At 40.6% G+C, this 19628-nt stretch overlaps 1 protein-coding gene across 5 annotated transcripts in view; it reads right to left on the reverse strand.

Annotated features, from left to right (window-relative positions):
* Window positions 1-19628, reverse strand: part of LYST (lysosomal trafficking regulator) — a 196876-nt gene that overhangs the window by 28923 nt on the left and 148325 nt on the right. For all 5 annotated transcript variants that reach the window (XM_081229568.1, XM_081229571.1, XM_081229570.1 and 2 more), the window contains 3 exons: window positions 17892-18048; window positions 7290-7430; window positions 4193-4410 (listed from right to left, as the gene is read on the reverse strand). In XM_081229568.1, the coding sequence (XP_081085694.1) occupies window positions 4193-4410; window positions 7290-7430; window positions 17892-18048 (516 nt within the window). The remainder of the gene's footprint in view (window positions 1-4192; window positions 4411-7289; window positions 7431-17891; window positions 18049-19628) is intronic.

Consider the following 19628-nt stretch of genomic DNA (forward strand, 5'->3'; position numbering starts at 1 on the left):
AGGATTACTTGAATTCTGATTCCCTCTGTGTTTGCTTTGCAGGTTTCCACATATATTCCTGAACCTGACTAGAACTTGGCAGTGAGAAGGCTGGAATGTGATGTATATCCTTCCAGCCTCCCTCAGCCAACCAGGCAAAGCTGTCAATGGAGGAAGCGGGACAGCTTCACCTCCCCGGCAAGGGGCAGAAGACTGGATGAGAAACAAAGTCAAGGTATTCCATCTTCAACCAAAACACTGCAGAGAGGTTGGCACACAATGTTCCATGCGACTGGTGTCCTCCATGCTGTCACCTTTCTTAGGACATGAAGCTAGAGAGAAAGGGGGTTAGGGCAATAATCAGTCTAGAAAATGAGTAAAAATTCAGGATCTGTCACTGTCCTTTTCTTTCCCACCTAGTGTTCATACATATATATATATATATATGTATATATATATATATATATATATATATATATAAAGACTTCATGTGTAATACTAAATTATTGAAAACGTCATTTGTCCAAAGTGATATATAGGAAAAGGTATATAAAAATGAAATTGCGGGGCTTCCCTGGTGGCGCAGTGGTTGAGAGTCTGCCTGCCGATGCAGGGGACACGGGTTCGTGCCCCGGTCCGGGAAGATCCCACATGCCGCGGAGCGGCTGGGCCCGTGAGCCATGGCCGCTGAGCCTGCGTGTCCAGAGCCTGTGATCCGCAACGGGAGAGGCCACAACAGTGAGAGGCCCGCGTATCGAAAAAAAAAAATGAAATTGCGATAGAATGTTAGTAGGTAGCTTAAGAGACTATTTATTTAGGTTCTAATGAAAACTGTAAGTGGATCTGAAAGAGCAGCAGTGAAAATTTCAAGCTTTTTAACGTGAAGGGTGTTGTTACACTTTTCTTCTTAGTGTTAGAGTCAGGTGGAGGGTGATGTGCACTTACTTTATTATTTTTAAAGCTAGCAGTCAGTAGCTGGGTATAGATCTGTTGTGCTTGTGCATCTTGCTTGTGTAATTTAGCTTTTAGCATTGAATCAGTCAGCAAATTTCATTTTTATATCTGCATAGAACATCTCTATAAATACCAAAAAAAAGTTTCAAAGGTTCTTCAGAAGTTAATCTTCAACATCCACTCCCCTCGCCACCACCCTAGCACGACCACAAGGGCTCAAATACCTGTTATAAACGCTTATCTAAGCAGGCTCATTCCTAATGGTTGCTTGATTTAATATACTCGAAAATTCAAATGAAGAATGGAATAATCCGATACCCAGGACTCTTAAAATTTACTTTAAATTAGTACCTTTACATTCTGTGGTATCAGTTTCTAGTGAACCCCATACATCGGTGAATGATGAATTAAGATCAAAAGGCATTTTTACATTCCTTTTAAAATATTTTTTCTATTTTTTTAAATTAATGAATGAATTTATTTTTGGCTGCGTTGGGTCTTCGTTGCTGTGTGCGGGTTTTCTCTAGTTGTGGCAGGCGGGGGCTACTCTTTGTTGTGGTGCGTGGGCTTCTCATTGCGGTGGCTTCTCTTGTTGCGGAGCATGGGCTCTAGATGCACGGGCTTCAGTAGTTGCGGCACGCGGGCTCAGTAGTTGTGGCTTGCGGGCTCAGTAGTTGTGGTACATGGGCTTAGCTGCTCCACTGCATGTGGGATCTTCCCAGACCAGGGCTCGAACCCGTGTCCCCTACCATGGCAGGCGGATTCTTAACCACTGCGCCACCAGGGAAGCCCCTACATTCCTTTTTACAAAGTTAACATTTATTTGCACTTAACTGGATGGCAGACATTACCCTGTATGCATTTTCTTATTTATGAAGCTGGTATTACTGTTCACATTTTACAAATTTGTACATTAAGGTACAGAGAAGTTAAGGTCACACTGCAGGTCACACAGTAAGTGGTAGAGTCACAGAGTGAGGATTTGAACTCAATCGTGGATTTAGAGACTATGTGCTTAATTGCTACACTTGGTTTTGTCCCATGAATTGAATTTTATTAAATTTCTAGAACAGGACTTCCTAGGTGGTCCAGTAGTTAAGAATCCGCACTTCTACTGCAGGGCGCACGGGTTAGATCCTTGGTCAGGGAACTAAGATCCCACATGCCACGTGGCGCAGCAAAATAAATAAATAAGTTGTATTTAAAATTTCTAGAACGATGGTATAAACTCTATCCTTTTTAAAGCTCTAAAGTCTCAAAGAATTAATGAAAAAAATCTAGTAAGATGAGAATTAAATGGTATATTTCAGCATGCAGATACTTTTAATGTGAATTTTATATGAGAACAATTGAAAATTTGTGCCAGTATTATAGGCACAGAGTATACTGAGGTTAATGTCCAAATTCTTAATTGCTTTTAAAGTTACATTTTGCATCAAATATGAACAAAGTTCAAAAATTACACCTCAGTCTTTAAAACTTATAAAAATTTTATATACATTTTTATAGAGGTATATTTTACATACAATAAAACAATAAAGATTTTTATAGTACCATCCCATGCAACCATCACACAAATCAAGGTATAGAGCATTTCCATCACCCCAGAAAGCTCCCTGGTGCACCTGTGGCAGTCACTACTCTACTCCCCAGGGGCAACTAGGTTGGAAATTATCTTAAAGAAATAAAGAACCATCTTTAAGATAAATTCCCCATGATTTCTACCACTAAGAGATTAATGTTCCTTGTTCTTGAATTTCATGTAAACGAAGTGGATTCATACAGAGTGTACTCTTATGTAAGGCTTCTTTCATTCAGTGTAAAATGTTTTGGAGTTTCGTCCATGCTGTCACAGACATCTGAAATCCATTCCTCTTCACTGTAGAGTAGTATTCCACCTACTCAATATCTGGAATTGTTAGTCTTTTTACTTTCAGTCATTCTCAAGGATATAAAGTGGTAACTCATCATGGCTTTAATTTGCATTTCCCTGATGACTAAAGATGCCAGCACCTTTATCAGTTGCTTACTGGCCATTCATATATGTTCCCTCCCTACATGAATCTTATTCACCTTCGTATCCCTAGAGCCTAGCAAAATAAATGTTTCCTGAATAGATAGATTTTTTTTTAAAAGGTAGACTATCTAACAACATTAAAAAACATATGTTGAGATATAACAATTCTGCTTCTAGGAATTTATCTTGAAGAAGTAAAGAGGTACATAAAGAAATAATCTGAGGAATATTAATTTTAATAGTAAATGCATACTAACTAAATATCCAACAATAGGGGACTGGTTAAATAAATTATTGGATAGCCATACTTTGGAATAATAAATAGTATTAATATTATATAAATGGAGTGATACATATGTATAGGTAAAAGTCTAGAAGGTGGTTTCATATTTATCTTTGGATGATGATATCAAAGTTGATTTTTAAATTTCTTCCTTTTGCAGTCTGTATCTTATACATTTTTCTAATGAGGCACAAGTATTGCTCGTGCAATAAGGAAAAATGAGGCCATTTAAAAATAGAACATGTACTGATATACAGGACAGTATGCAGAAAAGAGTTACACGGCAGGCCTGAACTGCTCTCCTTGGGATGGCATGACTGCAAATGTGGTCCTTGGCTGGTGTCTGGGAACATGGATTTCAAGAGAGTTCCCACCTTCTCTACCTGATAAGAGTGGCTCACTGCACCCAAACTATACAAACACTGTGGTGTATACTGAATAACTGTTTCCTTCTGGACGCCTGGAATTTCAGGACTTGTAAGAGAGAGGGTGCCTACATGACCAGTCCTCAATAAAAACGCTGGCACTGCATCCCTCATGAGCTTCCCTGGTAGACAACATCACACGTGTTGTCACAATTTGTTTCTGGAGGAAGTGAGTGAGTTCCTTGTGATTCACTGGGAGAAGTCTCTTGGAACCTTGTGCCTGGTTTCCTCCAGCTTTGCCCAGTGCATCTTTTCCTTTTGCTGATTTTGCTTTGTACCCTTCACTGTAATAAACCTTAGCTGTAATTACAACTATATGCTGAGTTGTTAAGTCCTCATCCAACCTGGGGATGGTCTTGGGGAACCCCTGACAGATAGTATCTTAGTTATTCTTAAAGAGGTGAAATATAAAACCTGAAAAATCTTGGGCAAGTTTAGTGTCTTTGTCAATTCTCTTTGGTAACTTGGGTATTGTAAAGAAACAGTCTAACCTTCTACCTTACATAAATGCAGAGTTTTAAAAGAGTCACTTACAGCAGGATGAAAAACATTGATGGCTTGGACAGAGGCCTTCCCTTTTTGCTTATACCCGAATACCAAGTCGATCCACTGACAGATGTTCTGGGACACGTAGTCAGACTCTAGAGCCTGTCTATGGATGAGGATAAAAAGACGAGGATCGTTACGTGCCCAAGGCGGGAGGTTGACGTGATTAACCCGTTCACCGTTCTGGCGTACACCAAAATCGAAACCTAAAAGAGAAGAGTAATATCAATGTTTATCTCCCCCAGAGCATGCTTCCTTTGGCCCACTGAGCAGACTGTAAGAGTTCACAGAAACAGCTATTGTGTGCTATAACCTGGAGAAGGAGCAGCGAGAGGATAGTAACACCGCTGCTCACCTGCTGACTTACCCCTCACAGAGCTACATGGATTAACACTATCTATCCTAACTGAATCTGAGATCTTTCAACTTTACCCTTCCATCACCACCACTTTATATCATATTGAAAAACAAGCAGAAAATCATCGTCCACTAATTCCAATATTCCAGTTATCAAATCTTCAAATGCATCAAGTGAGAAAATATCTCAATTGTAAACCTGATTAAAATAAAGTGAAGGCTTTTGTATAAGCATTTCAGAATGATTGGTGTTAACATATAATAAATTCAAGACTACTTATATGTAGTAAGTATTAGCATTCTGTAGTTTAAAAACTCAACGAATACAAAGTATACACATTCCTAGAATGAACTGTCTTAGTCTATTAATTTTATGGTAAATCTATAGGTCTGTTCTGATTTCATTTCCACTAAGCATTCCTGTGGACAACAAAATTATACTAACACAGTGAGTAAGAGGGTTCTTCCGCGATGTAAATAAGGTATTATCTAATTGCCTCATTAGTCTGCTAGTGTAAACAAAAATCTCAGAAGTGTTTCTTTAAAAAATTGTCCTAAAGGAAATGTTACCTTTGAACAGAAATTTTTTTGTGCTACTTTTTTTTTTAATGGACAGAAAATCTGAACACCATAGCAGAATCCAAATTTAAAAAGACCTCTTAAAAGCTAATCATGGGCTTCCCTGGTGGTGCAGTGCTTGAGAGTCCGCCTGCCGATGCAGGGGACACGGGTTCGTGCCCCGGTCCGGGAGGATCCCACATGTCGCGGAGCGGCTGGGTCCGTGAGCCATGGCCGCTGAGCCTGCGCGTCCGGAGCCTGTACTCCGCAATGGGAGAGGCCACAACAGTGAGAGGCCCGCGTACCGTAAAAAAAAAAAAAAAAAAAAAAAAAAAAAAAAAGCTAATCATGCTCCATGTAAAATTAAGTTGCTGTCTGCCTACTTCTTGATCTTGTGAAAACAGTTAGAAGGATCTTCACTAATTCTGGAAGTACTCTGAAATGATATGATATAAAATATAAACTAAGGGCTTATATAAAATTAATACGGGGTGGGGGTGAGGGTCACCTCAAAAATCCCAGCAGTCATCCGACAGACAGCTGCAGGGTGACAGCATTAGGATGTACTGGCTGAGCACCTCCATACTCTATGTGGCGGCTTCATGGGAAGCAGCAGAGACTTACTGATTGATCAATGGTGATGAGGCATCTAAGAGCTGAGCTAGGAGGGGTTGAGCCACAGGTAGTCTCTACCTATAGGAATGCTTATAGGAAACAGCAGGATGTATGCTATAGCAAGTTACCGTTTCCAAAAATGGCTATAACAACACTTGCTGTTGTGCATGCTTTTCTAGAATATTGCTGCTCCCCTATCAAATGGCAAAGTCTATGCTCCTTCCTTTTGAATGTGGGCAGGCACTTGTGACTCCCTCACAAACAGAATGCAGTGTAAGTGCCACCGTGTGACTTCCAAGAGTAGGCTGGAAAAGGCCATGCAGCTTCTGCTCACCTCTCTAGGGACACTTGCCTTTGGAACCCTGAGTTGCCAAGTAGAGTGTTCGAGGCCGCCATGCTGTGAGGAAGTCCACACTAGTCCACGTGGAGAAACCACATGGAAAACCATGGACACTACCTGAAGAGAGAGATGCCCACCAGCCCCGTGCTGCTCTGTTCCCCTGGATGTTCCAGCTCCAGCCAACCTGAACGCACAAGAGACCCTGAGCCCAAACCACAAAAACCACTTGGCTGAGCTGTTCCTGAATTTCTGACTTGCAGAAACTGTGATGGATAATACATTTAATGTTGTTTTGAGTCACTAAGTATTGGGGTTATTCGTTATGCAGCCATCGATAACAGGAACATACATATAAGAAACCACAGAGGAATGTGGTTTTTTGGACAGAGAAATGAGTCCCTGATTGAAAGCCACAAGGCAGGTACCCCCAACTGCAGGTGCTGATATTTCACTGAGGCATTTCTCACTTGGGCAACACTATGAAGCCTGCTCCAGGTAATCAGCAGCACGGATTTATTAATGATTCTCGAAATAACTCCAGAGAGGCCAGTTAATATAGGAAAAAATTCTGAAGTAATTTGTCCAACATTAACCTCTCTAAAGATATAATTCTCAATTTCATGTATTTCCTAAAGGTCACATAAAAATATGAAATTAAGTAATGTAGGAAAATGACCCAAAGATACCCTGTAAAGGATTAACTGATCTTACATTAAAGAACAGGTAAGATTACCAAGATTGTCAGTCACTGGCATCACAGAAAATCTGATTTTATCTTCTAGTATTCCTTTTCATTATTAGATAACTCTAGTTATACTGTTTTATTTCTAACTTGGTCATTCCTCATAAAATCATTGAGATTTTGGTTAATTTACATTGTTCTTTATAAATTCATGACTTTTTTATAATCAGCATATTATAACTTTTGTAATCAGAGAAAATAATAAAGCAAGTTCTGTAACACAATTAAAATACATGTTTACAAATACTTTTAATAGTTAAAAGTTACAGTTTTCCAGATATACCTAGTCCTATAAAATATTTAACATCCTCAAGCTCACTTGGAAATAACATTATATACTTAATAAGTAAAGGTATTTCTCTTATTTGGGGACTCAAATTTTAGGACTTACAAAAGGTATTTTTATTTTTGGAAAATTATAAAGTAAGTACAAACACTCAGAAATTTAAATTAGAAACGATTTACTGTTATACCTTCACGGTTAACTAAGAATTCTGGAAGATAGAAAAACTCTGGGATAAGTTCTTTCACGTCAGTCATGGACTCAAAAGAGGAGAGACGCCAGGTTGTGTTTGTAGAATGAAAAGTTCTGTCTGGGATGTCAAAACTCTGATCTGAAAAAATACAAATAACACACTTAAGACACAAAGACTTGATTCCATTTGAAACTTGTTACAATTAATTCACTTTTACTACTTCAAAAAGATTAAAATGATGTTCACTTTGTCCATAGTTTAAAAGAGATTATTCGTGTTCTTGAAAATAAATATTTCTCTACATAATTTGCAACTGCATTGTTATTTTTAATCAGTATTATGCTTTCATAGTACATATAACTAGATAAATATATATCACTTATTTGTTTAATTGATTACTGTCTGCCCAAGTAGAATGAAAGTTCCGTAAAAGCAGAGACCTGGGATATCAACCATACCGAGCACATTCTAGGAATTGGATAATCATTTATTTACTGAATGAAAGAATAAGGAAGGAAAATTAAAGTTCAAATAGGTAAAATAAGTTTTTTCCCCCATCAAGAAGATTATTTCTTTACCTCTTTTCTTCTCTCTTTTCTTTTTTTTTGGGGGGGGGGCATTGCTTTTTAGATGTTCTAACTCTAACCTAAAAAATTAAGTAAAATTTCCTATGAATGAAAATAAAACTAAGAATACTTACTCCTTTGTTAAGTTTTTCTGGTGAACACTATTAATAATCAAGAACTGAGTTTTGACCCTGTCTTTTCTGTCAACAGCTATCACTTTCTATCCTACAGTATGAAATGATATCTAAAGACCAGCCCTTGAAAACAGCAGCAGCGTGGATGCTTCTTCAGAACCATGCTGTACCATCCAAAACTCCTCTCAACTTGCTGAAATTTGAAACATCTTTTTATCTGGAGACTGTAAGAGACTAATTTCAGCATCAAGCAAGGCACGATTTTAAAAATATATGCTAAATCTTCCACAAGCCTGACCTGCTTTGCCGAGCAACATTTTCTATTACCACTTTCTCATCTATTCTGTTGAGTCAGCATTGGCTGGGCACTAAATAAAATCTGGGGAGAAATTAGGTTTATAAATATTTCTTTTTTTTCCTCAGAAAGTAGGTTGGGCCACTTAAAGAAATATTTACTAACTCACTCAGGAGAAAAAGTTATTAATCTAAATGGAATCCAGAAAAATTAAAGGCAGTTCTGTAAGGCTATGATGGAATCACAATATCTAGAGTAGAGACTACAGAACTGTGGAACAGGAGAAGCACACTGAGGTTTCTGTTTGGATTTTTAAATTCTCTGCAACTTCTTAATAAAAAAAAAAGTAATACTACATTTCCTATCATTTAGAACATGTATGAACTCAACTGGTAGTTGTTAACCTAGCACTTTTGTCCCCCGGGGGACACTTGGCAATGCCTAGAGACATTTTTGGTTCTCACGGCTGGGTGGGAGGGGATGCCACTAGCATCTAGTAGGTAGGGGCCAGGGATACTGCTAAATGTCCTACAATGCACAGGACAGTCACCATAACAAAGTATTATGTAGCTCAAAATGACTACAGTGCCAAGGTGAGAAACCCTGGACTAAATGAGAAGTCTAGAAATAAATTTAAAAGCCATCACATATCATTTTAAATTAATCAGAAGAAACTGAATGGGGACTTAGGTTGTCCCTGTTTTCTTTTTTTTTAAATCATTCTTAAATACACAACGAGGAAAACCTAGCATAATAGTTGATTGGGAGTTTTATATTACTATATCCTTGGGCTACATGAAAAGAAACGGAGGGCAGTAACAGTTCTGTTATACACTGCAGTCATCCCAAACCACATCTGAAATATTCTTTTTTATTCTGCCACTTGTTGTTGTTGTTGTTGTTGTTGTTTTGCGATACGCAGGCCTCTCACTGCTGTGCCCTCTCCCGTTGCGGAGCACAGGTTCCGGACGCGCAGGCTCAGCGGCCATGGCTCACGGGCCCAGCCGCTCCACGGCATGTGGGATCTTCCCGGACCGGGGCACGAACCCGTGTCCCCTGAATCGGCAGGCGGACTCCCAACCACTGCGCCACCAGGAAAGCCCTCTGACTGCCACTTTTTTTTTTTTTTTTTTTTGCGGTATGCGGGCCTCTCACTGTTGTGGCCTCTCTCGCTGCGGAGCACAGGCTCCGGACGCGCAGGCTCAGCGGCCATGGCTCACGGGCCCAGCCGCTCTGCAGCATGTGGGATTTTCCCAGACCGGGGCACGAACCCGTGTCCCCTGCATTGGCAGGCGGACTCTCAACCACTGCGCCACCAGGGAAGCCCTGACTGCCACTTTTTAATCAGAGCATTCACAAATCAGAACATGTCCAGAAAGATGAGCAGAGCAGTGACAGGTTTGGAAACCAGAGCAAACACGGCTTAAATATGAGTTTTTAAACGCTTTACTAAGCGTTTAAAACGCTTTACTAAGTACAGAACTGTCTTATTTATTTTTGCAGCAGCTGGGAAGGCCTTGCATATAGGGGGCTCTCAACTGGATGTCAAATTAACTAAGGGTAATTAGCCTGGGAATAAACAAGAGTGAGAGGAGAAGGGGGACAGGGCAGTAATGTTCAAATATTTGAACAGCTGTCATACAGAACATTTGTTTTGTGTACAGACAGAGGGACAAATATAAGAAAGCCCCTTTTATAGACCAAGTAGTCTACAGTCTATAAAATTCATTCCTCCAAGAGGCTGCATATGAGTATAAATATATACAGAAGTTCAAGAAGGGTTGAGTAAATGAACGGATAATGACTCCATAAAGGACTCTGGGCGCCAGGAGGCACCACTACAGGACAAGAACCACGGTTCTCACTGGAAACTGACAGTTGGGTGTGTCCCTGTTTGCACACAATGCAGTAACTTCATCTCTATCTCAGTCATCTTGAGGCCTGAGGGCTGCCACTGAAAATGCCCAGGTAGAAGATTAACTAGACAGTTACTATAGTGAAGGTGGCAGTGTGGCTCTCCTATAACCACTTACAACTCACTCAGTTGTCAGAACAACTGACAATAACATATTCCCCTTTAGGGGTCAAAGATAATTTGAAGCTAAAATGTAAGACATTAACAAGATCATGTGGCTTACTGCTGTTTTTTTTTAACCATCTTTATTGGAGTATAATTGCTTAACAATATTGTGTTAGTTGCTGCTGTATAACAAAGTTAAGCTATATATATATACATATATCCCCATATCCCCTCCCTCTTGCGTCTCCCTCCTACCCTCCCTATCCCACTCCTCTAGGTGGTCACAAAGCACCGAGCTGATCTCCCTGTGCTATGCAGCTGCTTCCCACTAGCTAACTATTTTACGTTTGGTAGTGTGTATATGTCCATGCCACTCTCTCACTTCGTCCCAGCTTACCCTTCCCCCACCCCATGTCCTCAAGTCCATTCTCTACGTCTGTGTCTTTATTCCTGTCCTGCCCCTAGGTGCTTCAGAACCTTGTTTTTTTTTTTCAGAGTCCATATATATGTGTTAGCATATGGTATTTGTTTTTCTTTTTCTCACTTACTTCACTCTGTATGACAGACTCTAGGTCCATCCACCTCACTACAAATAACTCTATTTCGTTTCTTTTAATGGCTGAGTAATATTCCACTGTATATATGTGCCACATCTTCTTTATCCATTCACCTGTCAATGGACACTTAGGTTGCTTCCATGTCCTGGCTATTGTAAATAGTGCTGCAATGAACATGGTGGTACATGACTCTTTCTGAATTATGGTTTTCTCAGGGTATATGCCCAGTAGTGGGATTGCTGGGTCATATGGTAGCTCTATTTTTAGTTTTTTAAAGAACCTCAACTGTTCTCCAGGGTGGCTGTATCAATTTACATTCCCACCAACAGATCAAGAGGGTTCCCTTTTCTCCATACCCTCTCCAGCATTAACTGCTTGCAGATTTTTTGATGATGGCCATTCTGACTGGTGTGAGGTGACACCTCATTGTAGTTTTGGTTTGCATTTCTCTAATGATTAGTGATGTTGAGCATTCTTTCATGTGTTTGTTGGCAATCTGTATATCTTCTTTGGAGAAATGTCTATTTAGGTCTTCTGCCCATTTTTGGATTGGGTTGTTTGTTTTTTTTGATACTGAGCTGCATGAGCTGCTTGTAAATTTTGGAGATTAATCCTTTGTCAGTTGCTTCATTTGAAAATATTTTCTCCCATTCTGAGGGTTGTCTTTTCGTCTTGTTTATGGTTTCTTTGCTGTGCAAAAGCTTTTAACTTTCATTAGGTCCCATTTGTTTATTTTTGTTTTTTTTCCATTTCTCTAGGAGGTGGGTCAAAAAGGATCTTGCTGTGATTTATGTCATAGAATGTTCTGCCTATGTTTTCCTCTAAGAGTTTTATAGTGCCTGGCCTTACACTTAGGTCTTTAATCCATTTTGAGTTTATTTTTGTGTACGGTGTTAGGAAGTGTTCTAATTTCATTCTTTTACATGTAGCTGTCCAGTTTTCCCAGCACCACTTACTGAAGAGGCTGTCTTTTCTCCATTGTATACTCTTGCCTCCTTTATCAAAGATAAGGTGACGATATCTGTGTGGGTTTATCTCTGGGCTTTCTATCCTGTTCCATTGATCTGTATTTCTGTTTTTGTGCCAGTACCATACTGCCTTGATGACTGTAGCTTTGTAGTATAGTCCAAAGTCTGGGAGACTGATTCCTCCAGCTCCATTTTTCTTTCTCAAGATTGCTTTGGCTATTCGGGGTCTTTTGTGTCCCCTTACGAATTGTGCAATTTTTTTGTTCTAGTTCTGTGAAAAATGCCATTGGTAGTTTGATAGGGATTGCGCTCAATCTGTAGATTGCTTTGGGTAGTATAGTCATTTTCACAATGTAGATTATTCCAATCCAAGAACATGGAATTTCTCTGCATCTGTTTGTATCATCTTTAATTTCTTTCATCAGTGTCTTATAGTTTTCCGCATACAGGTCTATTGTCTTCTTAGGTAGGTTTCTTCCTAGGTATTTTATTCTTTTTGTTGCAGTGGTAAATGGGAGTGTTTCCTTAATTTCTCTTTCAGATTTTTCATCATTAATGTACAGGAATGCAAGGCATTTCTGTGCATTAATTTTGTATCCTGCTACTTTACCAGATTCATTGATTAGCTCTAGTAGTTTTCTGGTAGCATCTTTAGGATTCTCTATGTATAGTATCATGTCATCTGCAAACAGTGACAGTTTGACCTCTTCTTTTCCGATTTGGATTCCTTTTATTTTTTTTCTCTGATTGATGTGGCTAAAACTTCCAAAACTATGTTGAATAACAGTGGTGAGAGTGGGCAACCTTTTCTTGTTCCTGATTTTAGAGGAAATGATTTCAGTCTTTCACCATTGAGAATAATGTTGGCTGTGGGTTTGTCATATATGGCCTTTACTATGTTGAGGTAGGTTCCCTCTATGCCTACTTTCTGGAGAGTTTTTATCATAAATGGGTGTTGAATTTTGTCAAAAGCTTTTTCTGCATCTATTGAGATGATGATACAGTTTTTATCCTTCAGTTTGTTAATATGGTGTATCACATTGATTTGCGTATACTGAAGAATCCTTGCATTCCTGGGATAAACCCCACTTGATCATGGTGTATGATCCTTTTAATGCGCTGTTTGCTAGTATTTTGTTGAGGATTTTTGCATCTATGTTCATCAGTGATATTGGCCTGTAGTTTTCTTGCTTTGTGACATCTTTGGTTTTGCTATCAGGGTGATGGTGGCCTCGTAGAATGAGTTTGGGAGTGTTCCTCCCTCTGCTATATTTTGGAAGAGTTTGAGAAGGATAGGTGTTAGCTTTTCTCTAAATGTTTGATAGAATTCGCCTGTGAAGCCATCTGGTCCTAGGCTTTTGTTTGCTGGAAGATTTTTAATCACAGTTTCAATTTTAGTGCTTGTGATTGGTTTTTTTTATACTTTCTATTTCTTCCTGGTTCAGTCTCGGAAGGTTGTACTTTTCTAAGAATTTGTCCATTTCTTCCAGGTTGTCCATTTTATTGGCATAGAGTTGCTTGTAGTAATCTCTCATGATCCTTTGTACTTCTGCAGTGTCAGTTGTTACTTCTCCTTTTTCATTTCTAATCTGGTTTATTTGAGTCTTCCTTTTTTTCTTGATGAGTCTGGCTAATGGTTATCAATTCTGTTTATCTTCTCAAAGAACAAGCTTTTAGTTTTATTGAAGTTTGCTATTGTTTCCTTCAGTTCTTTTTCATGTATTTCTGATCTGATCTTTGATTTCTTTCCTTCTGCTAACTTCGGGTGTTTTTTTCCGTTATTCTTTCTCTAATTGCTTTAGATGTAAGGTTAGATGTAAGGTTATTGTGTATTTGTGTATTTGAGATTTTTCTTGTTTCTTGCAGTAGTATTGTATTACTATAACCTCCCCTCTTAGAACTGCTTTTACTGCATCCCAGAGGTGTTGGGTCGTCGTGTTTTCGTTGTCATTTGCTTCTAGGTATTTTTTGATTTCTTCAGCGATCTCTTGGTTGTTTAGTAGCGTATTGTTTAGTTTCCATGTGTTTTTATTTTTTACAGTTTTTTTCCTGTAATTGATATCTAGTCTCATAGCGTTGTGGTAGGAAGAGATACTTGATGATTTCAATTTTCTGAAATTTACCAAGACTTGATTTGTGATCCAAGATATGGTCTATCCTGGAGAATGTTCCATGAGCACTTGAGAAGAAGTGTATTCTGTTGTTTTTGGATGGCATGTCCTATAAATATCAATTAAGTCATTCTTGTTTTTTTTTTTTTTCGGTATGCGGGCCTCTCACTGTTGTGGCCTCTCCCGTTGCAGAGCACAGGCTCCGGACACGCAGGCTCAGCGGCCATGGCTCACGGGCCTAGCCACTCCGCGGCATGTGGGATCTTCCCGGACCGGGGCACGAACCCGTGTCCCCTGCATCGGCAGGCGGACTCTCAACCACTGCGCCACCAGGGAAGCCCAATTCATTCTTTTTTAATATGTCATTTAAAGCTTGTGTTTCCTTATTTTCATTTTTGATGATCTGTCCACTGGTGAAAGTGGGGTGTTAAAGTCCCCTACTATGATTGTGTTACTGTCAATTTCCCCTTTTATGGCTGTTAGCATTTGCCTTATGTATTGACATGCTCCTATGTTGGGTGCATACATATTTACAATTGTTATATCTTCTTCTTGGATTAATCCCTTGTTCATTATGTAGTGTCCTTCTTTGTCTCTTCTAGTAGTCTTTATTTTAAAGTCTATTTTGTCTGATATGAGACTTGCTCCTCCAGGTTTCTTTTGATTTCCATTTGCATGGAATATCTTTTTCCATCCCCTCACTTTCAGTCTATATGTGTCCCTAGGTCTGAAGTGCGTCTCTTGTAGACAGCATATATACAGGTCTTGTTTTTGTATCCATTCAGCCAGTCTATGTCTTTAGGTTGGAGCTTTAATCCATTTACATTTAAGATAGTTATCGATATGTATGCTCCATTTTCTTAATTGTCTTGGGTTTGTTTTTGTAGGTCTTTTCCTTCTCTTGTGTTTCCTGCCTAGATAAGTCCCTTTAGCATTTGTTGTAAAGCTGGTTTGGTGGTGCTGAATTCTCTTAACTTTTGTTGTCTGTAAAGGTTTTAATTTCTCCATCAACTCTGAATGAGATCCCTGCTGGGTAGAGTAAACTTGGTTGTAGGTTTTTCCCTTTCATAACTTTAAATATGTCCTGCCACTCCCTTCTGGCTTGCAGTTTCTGCTGAAAGATCAGCCGTTAACCTTATGGGGATTCCCTTGTTTGTATGTTATTTGTTGCTTTTCCCTTGCTCCTTCTAATATTTTTTCTTTGTATTTAATATTTGATAGTTTGATTAATACGTGTCTCGGTGTGTTTCTCCTTGGGTTTATCCTGTATGGTACACTCTGTGCTTCCTGGACTTGACTATTTCCTTTCCCACGTCAGGGAAGTTTTTGACTATAATCTCTTCAAATATTTTCTCAGACCCTTTCTTTTTCTCTTCTTCTTCTGGGACCCCTATAGCTCGAATGTTGGTGCGTTGAATGTTGTCCCAGAGGTCTCTGAGACTGTCCTCAATTCTTTTCATTCTTTTTTCTTTATTCTGCTCCCTGGCAGTTATTTCCACCATTTTATCTTCCAGCTCACTTATCCGTTCTTCTGCCTCAGTTATTCTGCTATTGATTCCTTGTAGAGTTATTTTTAATTTTAGTAATTGTGTTGTTCATCACTGTTTGTTTGCCCTTTAGTTCTTCTAGACCCTTGTTAAATGTTTCTCGTATTTTCTCTATTCTGTTTCTGAGATTTTGGATCATCTTTACTATCATTACTCTGAATTCTTTTTCAGGTAGGTTGCCTATTTTGTCTTCATTTATTTGGTCTTGTAGGTTTTTACCTTGCTCCTTTGTCTGTAACATATTTTTTTGTCATTTCTTTTTCTTTTTCTTTTTTTTGATGGATGGTGCTGTATTCCTGTCTTACTGGTTGTTTGGCCTGAGATGTCCGGCACTGCAGTTTGCAGGCCGTTGGATAGAGCTGGGTCTTGGTGATGAGATGAGGATCTCTGGGAGGCCTCACTGTGATTAATATTCCCTGGGGTCTGAGATTCTCTGTTAGTCCAGCGGTTTGGACTCGGAGCTCCCACCACAGGAGCTTGGGCCTAACCTCTGGCCTGGGAACCAAGATCCCGCAAGCTTTGTGGCGAGGTAAAAAAAAAAAGAAAGAAAGAAAGAAAAAAAGGAGCAGTACAATATTAAAGAATAAAAAACAAAATAAAATTAGAAAGATAAAAATATATTAGGAAAAATAAAACTATAATTAAAACAACCACAACAAGGCAAAATAAAACCACAACAGAAAAAAGAAAAAAAGGTGGGGGGGGAGGGGTACGTTAAAAGGAGAGAACGGGGCTTCCCTGGTGGCGCAGTGGTTGAGAGTCCGCCTGCCGATGCAGGGGACACGGGTTCGTGCCCCGGTTCGGGAGGATCCCACATGCTGTGGAGCGGCTGGGCCCGTGAGCCATGGCCGCTGAGCCTGGCGTCCGGAGCCTGTGCTCCGCAAGGGGAGAGGCCACAACAGTGAGAGGCCCACATACAGCCAAAAAAAAAAAAAAAAAAAAAAGGAGAGAACGATAACAAAGTATAAAGAACAAAATTAGAAAACTAAAAGATTTATTAGGAAAAGTAAAAATATAAAAGAATCAAGCAGCCACATAGCAGAGGGAGATCAGCTCAGTGCTTTGTGACCACCTAGAGGGGTGGGATAGGGAGGGTGGAAGGGAGGGAGATGCAAGAGGGAAGAGATATGGGAACATATGTATATGTATAACTGATTCACTTTGTTATAAAGCAGAAACTAACACACCATTTTAAAGCAATTATACTCCAATAAAGATGTAAAAAAAAAAAGAATCAACAACAATGAATCAAAAAAACAAAACTCCAATCTAAAAGAGGAAAAAAGAAAAAAAAAAGCCTGGGCTATAGAGGTGGGGTTTAGGCGGGGGATGGAACTTAGGCAGGGGAGGGGTTTAGGGTGGAGCAGGACCTAGGCGGGTGGGGGGGTGATGTTTCAGCGTGGGGCGGGGCCTCTGCTTAGGACCTGCATGGAAGGGGAGAAGCAGCACCTCAAAAGGAGGGTCTCTGGAGTGTACAGTTCCCGAGTTTGGAGGCAGGGCCCTGCCTTAGGGTGTGTGTGTGGGGTTTAGGCCCAGCCCATTGGAGGGGGTTTCAGAGGGGGTCTCTGAGTGTAGAGGTGGGGCCCCGGGTGGGGGGATAAGGGTGGGGCTTGGGCTCTGTGCGGCAGGAGGGAGGCTCCAAGGGCAGAGGATTAGGACCAGGAGCCCAACACGTTCCCTGGTGCCTAAGTGGACAGGGAAAGTGCTGGCCCCGTTCCCCTCCGTTCCTTTGTGCCCCTCCCCCACTGTCTCCCCCATCGCCACTGGACCCCTAAACGTGGGTGGGTCCTGCTGGGTGTAGGAACTCCTTCCCTCCCCCAGCCACCCTTCAGGGGTGCTGGCCCCGGAGGTCTGGCCTTTACTTTTCCTCCCCCTTCCCCACCTCCCACTCCCTCAGGACCCACGTGCCTGCAGGGGGCCTCGGTGGGCAGAGGATCAGGCCCAGGGATCTCAGCAGGTTCCTGGGGGGCCCAAGTGGGCAGGGGAAACCTGGCCACACTCCTTTTTGATCCTCTGCCCTCCCAATGGTCCCCCAACTTCCCCCTTCGGGCCTGGGATCCCTTCCCCTCAGGGGCGCCAGTCCCATCCCACCTCCACTTCTCCTCCCCCTTCACTCCCCCCATGCCCCGCGTCCTACCCAGTCACTGGGGGGTCCTCCCATCCCCTCAGGTGTCTGTGGTCCCCCACTGGGGCCTGGTAGGTGCCCTGGTTGTGTGGAGACATGAATTCCACGTCCTCCTAGTACCACTGCTGGTTTCTTGAAGAGAATTTTGTTGTGGGAATATATAGAATTCTTTTTCCTATGATTTGATTAGTTTCAGTACATTCTCAGGACGTCAGTCAAGTGTTTTATCCCTGATGACCAATCTGACCTTTGAGGTAGTTATGAAACAACCCTTACCTTGATAGGCTAAAAACATCTTTGTGAAAGGAGGCATCCTGACCAGGAAGTGAAGCACGGTGCCGCTGTTGGAGTAGTGGGAACCGTAGTGGTAGGGCTGCACCGGGGGCATCGGGTCATCTTCCCGGGCTCCTTTGCGGTACTCCTCCTCCAGGTACTGAAGGACACAGGGACCAGAACTCGTGACAGTGAGCTCCAGGCAGAGCTGGAGCCGCCTCACTTGTCTTCTTTCCCATCCTTCTCTGCTGCCCATTAGACGCCATTCTCCATGGCTTGCCCTCGGCCCTCCTGAATGTCCGGGGGTCTGGTGCCCCACTAAGGCCTGACCATGCACGTTTACCCTCTCATTTGCTCGTAGAGAACCCACCTGTTCTGTACCCCACCTCCCAGCCCTCTGACTCCCAACTAATACATAAATCTAAACTGATAATAATATCAGTTTAGATAATATATATCTAATATATCTCAACTGGTCAAGGGCTCAATAAATAAGAGCTGCCACTCTCACTAGAGATGTCTGCGTCTTAAGAGGGTTTCAAGCTGTAATGCTACATTCTTTAGAGAAATGCTTCTCTAGCAGAGGAACTGCAATAGAAATGTAAAACCTGTATCATATTATTGGAATTCTTTAATATAACATTTTATAGCTGTTTTGCAGTGGAGTTACACAGAAATAACGAAGACGGTGGTGACTCTTCAACTATTCCTGTCTTCCCATCATAAAGCAAGAAGCTCAACCAAAATTTTAATATCTGTCACTATTCTCATCTCCTGTAGCTTCTGTCTGTCTCTAATAACAAAGTCAGGTGACAGTGAATTTTCTGGAGTCACTTCTCTTTGATTCCCATAACACTGCTGCATTTTTAGCTGCAGAAGAATCAAGCAGTGACAGTTGTAAGATGCTTGGATGGACCTTTCTGGAACTTTGACATAAGATAACGTGGTGAATATGAGAAAACCACTTCAGCTGCTCCTATCCTGATACTGTTGTGAAGAATGTAACATATGACTAATGGGTTTTTTTAAATCTCCAGCAGGATTCCATTAATATTAATTTCACAGAAATGGGTAATTAATTTCTATTTTTAAACTTTCCAATCCAGTATTTTTTGTTAATAAACCTGTGAACAATTTGCTGAGATGAATAATAAGGGATTATGGTACATTATAAATATATTGATATTATTATTATTATTATTATTTTTTTTTTTTTTTTTTTTTTTTTTTTTTTTGCGGTAGGCGGGCCTCTCACTGTTGTGGCCTCTCCCCTTGCAGAGCACAGGCTCCGGATGCGCAGGCTCAGCAGCCATGGCTCACGGGCCTAGCCGCTCTGCGGCATGTGGGATCTTCCCAGACCGGGGCACGAACCCGTGTCCCCTGCATCGGCAGGCGGACTCTCAACCACTGCGCCACCAGGGAAGCCCATATTGATATTATTATATATAACACTAGGGGATACAAATAGCAGGTCCCTGGAAATCTTTGTGATTTTTATAAGGAATATAATTATTTATATATTTGAACATTACAACGGATTATGAGCTTCCAATTTATGTAACAGTAAGTGCATTTCTTTTTCTGGGCAAAATGTTTTCAGAGAATTAAGACAGAAAATAATATTTAAAATCACATAATGATTTCCAGTTGACTGTTAATCAAAGCACAAGGAAGTGGGAAACAGAAAAATCAATACATTTAAAATTAAGTAAAACAGTCTGTAAAACAAAAATCCAGTTT

The sequence above is a fragment of the Mesoplodon bidens genome (genome assembly GCF_964165515.1).
Source record: "Mesoplodon bidens genome assembly, chromosome: 1".
Taxonomy (NCBI): Eukaryota; Metazoa; Chordata; class Mammalia; order Artiodactyla; family Ziphiidae; genus Mesoplodon; species Mesoplodon bidens.